Genomic DNA, 12,284 nt, shown 5'->3' on the forward strand with positions numbered 1-12,284 from the left:
GGGAGTCAGTCATGTGGTGTTATGAGGCATAATCATGTTCAGAAAAAAGGGTGTGTGCACTCATTGGACACAACATTAGGAACACTTACAGCAAAGATAATATTTGCCAAGATGTTGTACGCATTGTAAGACAAGTGATGTCGTTCATGTGCTTGTAATTTGCAGAAACACTGCTTACAGTCCGACAATCACAACAGAAAACATAAATCAGGGGCGGACGAATTTTTCCCGCAGGGGGCCGCATCCCCCGTGTGATTCTGCTTCAAATGCGCGATGAGTTTGGTTGTATTGCACTTCCCCGGTTCTGTGCCACGGCGGGAAATTTGTGCATCGCAGGTTTTGCACTCAGCTGTGATGTCTTTTTCAGACTTACGACTGACATCACTCCTGCTCCTTGCTACTCTGTTAACACGTTTACCATGCACTCTTGTTGTGATCACGTGGGCTCTATTCGGCCACTGCTGGATAAACGTACTGGGGCGGAGTCTGGCATCGACCGCTTTTATTCGAGTGCCAATATCGGAGATTTTTGATGCAGGCCGATACTTCATTTTTTTGCTGATATCGGTCAGATGTCCAATATCAATATTGAATTGAGATAACCCTTGTATTAAAGGGATAGTTTGGATTTTTAGACATGAAGTTGTATGACATCCCCGTCAGCAGTGTAGTACTTACCTCCCCAATTGGTCCCGTGAGTCCAGTTCTGGTTGGCGATCCGTGACAAGGAACGTAGTTTCACTTAGTTGCTTGGGCCATTTAAGTAAAGAGTTTGGCTTCTCAAAAAATATGCGTTCAAAAGAGTAATACTGTACATTTGCATCACAAAATTGCCTCCTCGAAAAATCAGGCCTCACCAAGCGCCTCACCAATATTTGTTTCCCGCCATATCCCTGCGCACTGTCGCCTGTTCATTGTTGTGTATGTGATGAAGACGCTCACATCTTCTTCCGCTATGGAACACACGTAAACAAGATGGCCACGACGCGCGGAAGAGGATGCGAGCGTCTTCAACACATACACAAGAATGCACAAGCTGACAGTGCAATCCAATAAACACCATTTACATATAATGTGACGTGCATATTAACCAAGCTACAGTGAAATTGTTATGTTTATTATTATTATTATTGCTAACATTGTTCCGCCGATTGAGCTATGTTACTGCCGTACTGACACCTTGCCACACCACACCGGCTAGCTACTATCCGGCTAGCGACTACATAGCTTCGCCACACACTCGCCCGCAGTGCGTCAGTCCTGCGCTCACAATGCCTCAGGAGACTACCTAAAGGTAAAGCGACATGGGAGCTGCTGCTGTGTTTTTGCTTTTGAGTTGGTAAAAGTTTATGCTAGGTGTAGGCACTCGTTTCTATGTTGCTGTGTGAAATCAATGCGCCCAGGAAGGAAGTTCCGGTAATAGTTAAGAGGACCAAAAGGCGGCATAGGTGTGTCCTATTACACAGCTGTCTCTTTTTATCTGTTTTTATATCTTTGGAACGCACAGAAAAAAGAGACATATTGTATTCATGTCACACATAGTTTTTTTTAAAAGTGCAGTTTTCCTTTAAGAAGGTGTTCTTTGTATGCAGGGAATCAGCTTGATATTTACACCCTTACTCACACATCACAAACCAAGAAGAGTTTATCATCCAGAATGCCTACACCACTCACGGTGCGTCCAAAACTAACACAACAACTAAGGAATGTGGAACACACAATGTACTGTAACTGTACCACACGGACTATGCAGACATTGGAATGGATACATACACACAAATATAGTATTGTTTTGCATGTATATTATTAGGGTGTCTGTGTTTATTGTCCGTGTGGTGCAGTTACACTGTGTGTTCTACAAGTGTCACCTGCTAAAAGCAGGAATCTAATGTATCCCTAATGAAGTGGCCAGTGAGTGCATACGTTGAAGATATTTCTGGGATCTGAATGATGTGTATCACCTCATCACCCCTTGCCCTCACTTTTGTCATTCACTCTTTCATTGTCCCACTTTGTGCTCCATCTTTCTAAAGCTTTTAGTCAACCATCCAACTTGTTGTGTAATACTCACTAGTAGTGTGATGTCCTTCATGAAGTCATTTTTTATCCAAAGTTGGATCAAGGGCAGTTGTGATAGCTTAACACACATGGACACACACACACACGCGCACACACACATGTCCCGTGCAGCACATGTGTGTAAATCACATCATGTAAAGTGATGCGTGCCACAGAGGAGGATGAGAGTGGAGTGGTTGCAATCCAGCTGACTGAGCCACTTTAGGAAGGTCAGTGTTTACGTTCTTGTTTCTGGGCCATTTTATGATTTAAAGCCTGTTTTTGTTTTTATTACAGTAAAGACGTACTAGCTGCTTGTCAATGTGTTTCACCAAGTCATTCTCATGCTATCGAGCACCTTCCCACTGGGCAGAATTGATCTGTTGTCTCGTATTACCAGACACACAGCGTTGGAGACTATAGAGCTTACTGGAAGGTGTCCATCCACCAGGCCCATTAGGACCACGCCGCCGAACCCTAAAGCTAAATAAATGCTTGATAACATGCTCTTTGCAATGTGGCTGTCAGCCTTTTTTTGCACAGCTCCCTCTCACTGGGTGTTTAATATACAGACTTCAGTGTTTTTTCCACCTTAACTCATCGGCCTGGTCTCTGTCTTTTCTCTCTGTGTGCAGAAGAAATTGGTGTTGACGTTTCACACCTCGACTCCTGCAGCATGTAAACACTTATGGAAGTGCGGGGTGGAGAATCAGGCCTTTTACAAGTGCGTTGGCTTGCACACACACACACACACACACACACACACGCGCACACAAACACATCCAAAGTACAATGGAACCTCAAATTCAAACACAATTACTTGTTATTTAGTTGTCCCTCATTTATCGCGGTTAATTGCTTCCATATACGGGCATGATAAGTGAATTAGGAAGTAGGATCCAATATTAATAAATTGAATATTTTTGTTGTTGGAGCATAGAAAACCTGTTTACCACCTTCTAAAAACTTTTTTTTTAACATCATTAGAGCCCTCTAGACATGAAATAACACCCTTATAGTCGCCCTTATACTAGTATTACCTAATATAGTAGACATGAAAAGACATAATAACTCGCACGTTAGCATTGGGGAAGTTTCTTCCTGTTGTAGTATATCGAATGTAATGCGGGTCGATCGCATGGCATTAAAAAAGATCATGAAACATCGTCCATCCTCACTATGACGTTTGTCACTTGACTGATATACAGGGTAGCCATCTGACATGCACCTGCCATAGATAGACATACAGTCCAACACTACTGCTAGTTGTGTGTACAACACATTGCGCAACTCTTATGTGCAGGTTACAGGATCTCTGAAGTGACACAACAGACGCTTTAAACAGAGAAGTCTACCGAGCTAACTTTGCTTATTTTTAAACTTATGAATGGGTTTGAAACTGATTTGGAAAGTAGGAAGCCAAAAACATAACACTTGCACACGGAATGGGAGGAGAACTTTTTTTTCACCACATCATGTCGGACTCTGCATCCATGGCTGCAAGTTAAGGTAATGTAATGTAAGCTAATAGTCTTATTTTCATGCCTCTTAACCTGTTTTTTCTGACCATCGGCACATAGCAAAAAATGACTTGATGCTTGACTTTCACTATATTCTACAGTGTCACTCAGGACAGATACTGTCGTTGGGTGCGGGTGGCAGCTGATTGCTCCGAGGCCAAGTGAAGTGTCAGGAAAATAAGTCTGAATGTTCAAGCACTGCTTTACTGCTTTCATAAGAAAGGCTGACTTGGCAGCATGTGTTCTGCCATCTAGCATCGAAAAAAGTAAGGGTGGGCGAGGCTATTTGTGATATCATTCCGATACCAAGTAAATACAGGGCCATACTGCCGATACCGATACCAATCATTATTACTTGAAATTTTTCCAAGATGGTTTTGTCATTTTATTGCTTTCATTTCTTGATCATGAGTATATTCTGAATAAAAGATTTTACTCAAAAAACAATATTTTTACAAACGTTTTTATTATTATTAATTTTATTATTTTGATAGTAATAGAATTATTCCCATTTTCCCTGTCATTTCATACAAATGTTTGAGCAAAACAAAGTAAATAGTAGTCAAAATAAGTAAACAAAAGCCAGCTCAGATCAGTTATTTGCGAAAATATACAGACGAGAACTGAAAAATATTGATCTCATCACGCAAGTATTAATCCCATAGTGATTCCAGGGGCGCCGCCGGGAATTCTGGGTCCCATTAAAAAAAAAAAAAAATCACATTGGGCCCCCCTGGGCAGCTGTGGTCACTACATCTCCCTTAAAGGAAACCTGCACTTTTGGTGGAATTTGCACATCATACACAATCCTTATGTGAGACATGAACACACGTTTTTCTCTTTTCTGTGCATTCAAAAGATATAAATACAGATAAAAAGAGACGTGTGTTCATGTCTCACATTGTGGCCGATGGGCAAAATTCCCACAAAAGTGCAGTTTTCCTTTCAGTCTAGTACAGTTGGAATCGGCTCTAAAGTTCTACAGATTTCCAGGAAGAGCTCCAGTGCTTATTGACTTATTAATGAGAGCAGCTCAAGTGTCTCTAGGAAGACTAATGCCATTGCACACACCAGACAAGCGTCAGATTCAGTTTGTATAACTTGGCAGCCAGCTCACGCTACTTTCATTCATACTGAAACACTCATATTATCTTACCATTAGACAAGCTGGAGCTCAGCAATAATAAATCACGTATTATATATATATTATATATATTATATATTATATTACACAAATGTGCTGAGTGATGTGTGATCATGAACTCTGTATGTGTGTGTGTGTTCTTGTCTCTCTGATAGATGTGCAAAGTCAAGTCAGATAAAGACGATGTCGAGTAGCAACATTTTCTTCAAGGGCAGCAGGTTCAGATACAGGTGACAAATTTTCTTACCCTTATACTGCTTATTGTTAGTCATGTCTATTGTATATGTCAATATGTTGTTGCCGGCTATCTATCCGTCCTTCTATCTATATGACTTGTGTGGGGTTTATTGCACTTCGTGATACTTAAAGTGCTCATGACACAAATACCACAATACCTTCCGGGAACCGAATGCAAACAAATGCAGCCGTCAACTCTCAGCAAAGCCAAGAAAGTGACATATTCACGAGAATAACACAATCATGACATTCACTGATATTGTCTTGTGATGATTATGATATAACACACACACAAAATTGGCCACAAGTATGTTTTTTTTACTTTGTCAGTAAGTGACACTGACAGCTCACACACACACTAAATACAATACCAGTAAGCAGCGATCACTGCTTATGTAGCCCTGGCAGGAAACTGCATACTCTTATTTAGTGATTTGTAGAATAGATCTAGTTAAAAATATCGATTTACTTACTGAAGATGCAAGATAAGCGAGAAAGACAAGTAACGGCGATCCATGATTAGCGACGAATTTGGCATGAAAAGCCATATTATTATGATTCTAAGATTTGTAGTGACGCTGCAATCAAAGACGACCCTTTGGATTTAGATACCACATTAGCGGCCAAGCTAGCGCGTCAGTTTGGAATCAACACTGTATTAGCCGCCAGTAATAGGTGAATGGGCTAATGTGAATTGACTTATTGCCACCTTGGCACACCTTTGGACGCTCCAAAGTCTTGTGGGTTTTTGACTTTTTATTTCCATTTGCCAGGCAGTATCAAAACATTTCTCCCTTGACACATCTCACGAGGTGAATATTGTCTTTTGGAAGCGTGAACGCGCTTACTCCGTCTCCTCAAGTGTTCGAGCAAAAGCTTTCAACAATGAGTGGGCATAATATAAAAAAATATATAACAAATAACAGAAATTCATCCAGAACTGGACCATAGGAATGGGAAAGCATTGTAGTGGATGACGGCTTCTGGGCGGGAACCTCTGTTGTAAACGTCACTTGCTCCTCCTCCTCCAGTCCCAGAAAAATTGACGAAAATTGTGAAAAAAAGAAAAACTGTACATATTTCAACATTTGAGCACATGTCTAACACCTTAAATATGCCTTTCAATGTTATTTTTCACGGCAGAAATAACAAGGTTAACGTGTATTTTGGTGTCATGAGCACTTTAATTTTAACCATGCATTTTTGCCATACTTTAAACCTACAATGGCGGACAAGGAGCATAAAGGGAAGGAAAGACAGAGGGTTGCTAAAGGGAAAAAAAAGTCAAGAATCTTGTTTTTTTAAAACTAACTTATACAAGTGTAAAAAGAAGTGAACCACCCTATAATACAACTTCAAAACAAAGCATTTTGTACTCACCATTATCTTATGCATGCAGTGTGCCTCGGAAGTGAGTCTCCTCATGTGTATAGAAGAGGAATCTTTTATTATTAGTTCACTTATTTTTGTGTTAGCCATATTATACTGAGCAGCCAGGACAGAGACATGTTCTATAGTCATCATTGTGCTGTCACAGGTACTCTACAACAACAAGAACAAAAAACAAAGCACAAAAATAAAATAAAAATAGAAATGCACTAGTGGAGGTAACAGGCGGTAGGAGATCAGGATTTCCTCCCCAGGACCAAAATGTCATAAAAAACATGTATTGCTGAAACACTGACATACAGTATATTGCACATAAACTAATGATAAAGAATATGGGTGTCAGGATACACAGGATTAGGTCTACAAGAACGAGACGAGACGAGATGTTCATGTTTAAAAAAGTACAGTGCAAAAATGTTAACAAATATGACAATATATTGCAATCTACTAATATCATTTCTACTACATTACTTTGCATTGCGCCTCACGAGGCTACCCTCTTCCACACTCTGTGTGTATGCTATCGGCCCCGCCTCCACCCACCGAGACAAAGAGACTGTATGACAGACAAAAGGGCTGACTTCGTTCATGCCGTTGTTCTATGGCAAAAACGCACCTAGGTGCCCAAACCAATGCACAGAGTGTACCCTTTGTCTGCCTGTTTGGAGGCGTGAGACGAGGAAAACAGACACGCATGCACATGGCAATATATTGATTGATATACTGTATTTATTTATTATAGTCACAGTCCCACTGAACGAGTAAATCTGGTCACGTTTTAATCTCGCGAGATCTTGTGACACCCCTAATAAAGAACACATATGGAATGACTGCAACAGTAAATATTGACCTGCCATACTTATACTATGCACCTATATGCATTTTTTATGTGTTGATAGAGCATCATTCAGTTCCAACTATGTGTGTACTAACTGCATCAGTGCCTGCATCCCATTCCTGACCCCAGTATGACATACAGTAAAACATTTGTCCATGTTCACTGCTGCATGTTTCCTCTCAGACAAAGCTCTTTACCGGGCTGCCATTTGGCTGAGTGGGGCTCCTGTGAGCTCAGGTCTGCCCGACCAAATGAGTAGCGCATATTTCATCAGCTTAACCGCTCAAAGCTGAGTGGTTTTATGTGGTGAAGCCACTACATGGATGCGCTAATTGGTGATCTGTGCAAATGCCAAACAGGAGCAGATTTGTACCTCGCAAACAAAGGCAATTTCTACAAACCAGAGAGGATTACGCGCTTATCTGCTCTATCTGAGGCTTAGCTTTTCATGCTTATCCAGCCCCCAAATTTACTGTACCTGCAAATGCTGTGTACTTTATAGTTGACGTCTTCTCCCCACCTCACACATCCAATTTACGACGGTAACCATCAATCTCAGCCACAATAGGCTAGTGTGTGGGATGTTGTGGCCTGCTGCTTTGGACCATTGTGGTCCAGAACCTTACCTAGCAATCAGGCTAATGGAGCTGCTGAGCCTGCTGACAGGAAATAACCTGCAAACAGAACCCGCATGACCAAAACACAACTGAAAAACATGACAAAATGTGTGTTTCTGCAGTGGAAGAGTAGCCAAGGAGGTGATAGAGGCCAGTTCTAAAATCCAGAGAGAGCCACCTGAGGTGCGCAGGTAAGCTAAGTCAACTTGCAGCAATCAAAAAGAAATTGGAAGCACCTTTAACCCTGATAATGTGTTTGACCTACTGTAGTTTGTCACATGACATTAGTGTTAACACAGAAGATACGCTTGATCACATGGCCATTTATTAACAAGAATATTACACAATACAGCAACATAACCAATGGTGTAATAGCGGTAAGGAGGAAACTGCTCAGCCAGCGTTAATAGCGCTGCTGAGTTCATTGTAAGCAACAGCACGGCAAGTGTAACACATGAAATTCACACCAACAACTGAGTAGCCGTACCAACATTTTAAAGCGCATGCAGAAGTAGATAAAGCTGCTGGATGCTAAAGCACTCATTATACAGTCATCCCTCATTTATCAAGGTTAATTGATTCCAGACCATGATAAGTGAGTTTCTGGGAAGTAGGATTCCTTATTTATAAATCAAATATTTTGACAGCTAGAGCATAGAAAACCTGTTCACAACCTTGTAAGTATGGTTTTAACATTATTAGAGCCCTCCAGACATGAAATAACACCCCTATTGTCACCTTTACATTCATATTACCAAATATAGTAGACATAATGAGAGAAAACGGGACACAATATAGACTCAGTTTATTATAAGCGACTTTGGGCTTCAAAGTTCCCTGTTGTTTTGGGATTGTTTTCAGAGAGATGATTTTTTTAATGACTATATTTAGAAAAACCATGATGGAATGAAGGCACAGGGACGATTGTACCTCAAATGCAACTACCGCCATCTTGTGGAGTCATTAAAAGCTACATCAGTTTTTTCACCAGGCGCTAATTAGAGACCATTATTTACTTTTTTAGACCAATATATATATATATATATATATATATATATATATATATATATATATACATACTTGTATATATACATACTTGTGTATATATATATATATATATATATATATATATATATATATATATATATATATATATATATATATATATATATATATATATATATATATATATATATATATATAGTTTAAAGAAATATCCTAGCTCTTTGTCATCACAGCTCCTCTGCCCTGATGCAAGTGGATTGTAGCAGCCATTTTCCTTTGTCCAGATCTGCACCAAACTTTGTTCTTTCTCAGCCCATGTGTCAAAGTAGCTAAAGCTATGTCAGGTTTCTACTAATCAAAGTGCTTTGTTGTGTGAAATCTGATTGAATTAATAAATCAGCCAGCGCCAATGCATTTGTGTTTTCAGAGCTCAGTTCGGCCAGAGCCGAAGCTTTAACTCTTTGAGTCATAAGAACCTCATCATTAACATGGAACCTCTGGTACCAGCGCTGCCCTCCACCACTGAGTACGAAGAGGCGGCCGTGGAAAACGGTAAGCGGATGTTCCTCGTTAGACACACAGACACACATCCCGCAGGGAGGTCCCAATGTGTGCTCACATGTACACACCCCTCACACAGAGCTCTGATTGAGCAGCTGATGCTCCATCAGTCTCCCTGGAGACGACAATTGGCTCGTGCTAAAAATAACCTACCCATGATCCTCCCTGAGGCTCCCGCCATGTCTGCGCATGTCTGCTTGTGTGTGTTTTAACATTAGAATGTACAGTTTACAACACCGGAGGCCTCAGATCAAGCATGAAATGGTATTATATGGCATAATTATGACTACGTATTGGCACAGAATGTTTATAGTCACACTCAACGTAATTACTTCAGTCCCCCAGTCCTCCTGGTTATTTAAATATGTACTGTAAAGGTTCAAGTAGAATTTGATGTTTGTATGTGAAAACGTGTCATTATCTTTGTGTCTAGCTAGTATTTGGCAATTAAATTCAACATTTTCTATGGACAAGTAAGCATACATAGTGGAATCATCCTTTTTGTAGAACATACTTACATGGAAAAGTTCTAGTTTTATTGAATACATTTTTATTTTACACATTGGTTTTATTTTGCATGATTGGAACTTTTATGATGCACCAACAACTTCTTTAAGAAAAAAATATTTAACAATATATTTAATTTGTTACTGTTTTTTTTTTTATTATTATCACCACGTAAGATATCATTATGGCTTTAACTTAAACACACACAGATAAATATCTGAAATATCATTAAATATATATACATATATATATATATATATATATATATATATATATATACACATATATGTTAACAGCTAATAGAAAAAAACAGTTAATGAGGTTAGTTGCTGCCATCAGCTGATATGAGGCTTGTCTCAGTAACCTCAGGACACCATTTTCTCAGTCTACAAGCCACTTTTCATCCGTCCATCTTCGTCATTACTCTCCCGTATTATTCCGTACGCTCTCCCCTGTGAGCTATTACCGGATTAAGGTATAAATCTCAGGTAGGAACATCCGCAGGTAAGACAATATCAGAGAATATGAGACAGTAGGACCCATCGAGAGAAGGAACACGTGTTTGGAAGAGCGCATGCAAGAAGGTTAAAGGAGGATGTTATGATGAAGCATCACCGGATGGAATGGGATCAGCATAGTGCATGGTGGGGTTGTGTTACCGGATGAAACATGGCATATTAGTGCACAAACCTCCACCAAGGAAGTGGAGATCATGGCACATCAGTCTCCACCATTTTTTTCTTATTTACGGCAGTATTGGGACAAGAAGTTTCCACTACCGTATATCTGTATCTGCACATTGTACAGATCATTAGGTGTATTGATCAGTCAAATTGGTTTCCATCACAACCTCACTTTGGAAGCGTCAACAACCCGACTTGCTGCAAGGACATTGGGATAAAGTGTCCTCAACGTCTAGAATCACCGTCTATATTCAGAGCTCTAATCTCTCGACATTAGAAAGGAAACAGGGAGCTGACCTAGCGTCAGTATCAAGCGTGTTATGTTTGCACAGCTTGTCCTCTTCTTATTAATCATGCAAAGTCCATAGAAACACACTCTGGTAAAGGCTATCTCCTGGAGATGTTCTTATCTAGACTGGACTTCATTTACACGCCTAGCACGTCCTATTAAGGACTCTTTTTGTTTTATCAAGGAAACTACTGGATTGTCTTCAGTAGAGGTAAAGTCGAAGTCCACGTCTGTCCTTCTTGGTATAATTTAGTCGTCCCTCGTTTATCACGGTTAATTTATTCCAGACCTGACCGCGATAAGAGGCTTTCCGCAAAGTAGGATTCAATATTAATGAATGGAATATTTTCGTAGTTAGAGCATAGAAAACCTGTTTATGACTTTCTAAATATGTTTTTTAGCCATTATTAGGGCCGTGTAGACATGAAATCACGCCCGTATAGTCACCTTTACACTCCTGTTATTCTTTGTTTACATCACGTTGCGCAACACTTACGCACAGGCTACAGGATCACTGCAGGGACACATGAGACAGCAGACAGTGAGCTAACTCGTTAGCCTCCAGTATAGTTTTTCCAAACTTTCCAAAACAAAGCGTTTCAAACGGAGTGGTGAAGAAGGGCAAAGTAAGAAACCAAAAACACACGGAATGGGAGAACTTTTTGTCATTCTGTCAGGTCGGACATGCCATGGCTGACTCTATGCAGTGTTAAGGTAATGTAAGGTAATGTCTCATCAACATAATATTGCTGATGCTAAGTGACCAGAATACGACATATGATTTGTCTTTTTTTACTAATAATAGTACATAGTCAACCACAAAACAGCATTAATTCATTTTTGAAAAAAACCCACTAGAGTGAGGGAGCGATGTTCGACCCGCGAAGTGGCGAGGCTACGTCCCACATTTTCTTGTGCAAATGACAATTGTGGTGCCCACTACTACTTTGTCAGACATGCTAGGATACAGTACACGTAATACATATATCCTCAAAGTTTTATAATCATTACAGTGGGGGTGCATTTTATGACAAATTTTCACCTGTTTGTGTGCAGCAGCTCATGAGTAGGGGAGTTTCATTATTGGGTGTCCTTATTTTTCCACATGAGCGCACCTTGCACGGCATGTTGGGGAACTCCATAGTAACTGTTTTTTTCTGGAAGCGTAGTGCACCATATCAGTCTAGACCTTCCGGTTTGTACTTAAAAGATGAAAGGTGAAGATGAGGAAACAAAACACATGTGAGGAGGAAAGACCTTAATAAAGACCGACTGAAGAAAGGAAGAGGAAAGTGATCCCCATCCCATCCGGGGTCAGGCCTCCCTATCTGTAATCACACTTAGATTAGCTGCCCCTCTCCCTCCAGGACCACCTTGTTATATTTAGAACCAGAAGCTTTGGGACTGATCTGCTTCTAATGCCTCCTGCAGTCTTT

General features: G+C 40.2%; 1 protein-coding gene across 3 annotated transcripts in view; it reads left to right on the plus strand.

The window, feature by feature from the left end:
- The window catches only part of frmd3 (FERM domain containing 3), a 65,857-nt gene that overhangs the window by 41,535 nt on the left and 12,038 nt on the right, over positions 1-12,284 (plus strand). For 2 of the 3 annotated variants that reach the window (XM_054774432.1, XM_054774433.1), the window contains 4 exons: positions 2,694-2,782; positions 4,878-4,952; positions 7,926-7,994; positions 9,236-9,360. In XM_054774432.1, the coding sequence (XP_054630407.1) occupies positions 2,694-2,782; positions 4,878-4,952; positions 7,926-7,994; positions 9,236-9,360 (358 nt within the window). The remainder of the gene's footprint in view (positions 1-2,693; positions 2,783-4,877; positions 4,953-7,925; positions 7,995-9,235; positions 9,361-12,284) is intronic. The other variant, XM_054774434.1, reaches the window with a different exon arrangement.

The sequence above is a fragment of the Dunckerocampus dactyliophorus genome, chromosome 4 (genome assembly GCF_027744805.1).
Source record: "Dunckerocampus dactyliophorus isolate RoL2022-P2 chromosome 4, RoL_Ddac_1.1, whole genome shotgun sequence".
NCBI lineage: Eukaryota > Metazoa > Chordata > Actinopteri > Syngnathiformes > Syngnathidae > Dunckerocampus > Dunckerocampus dactyliophorus.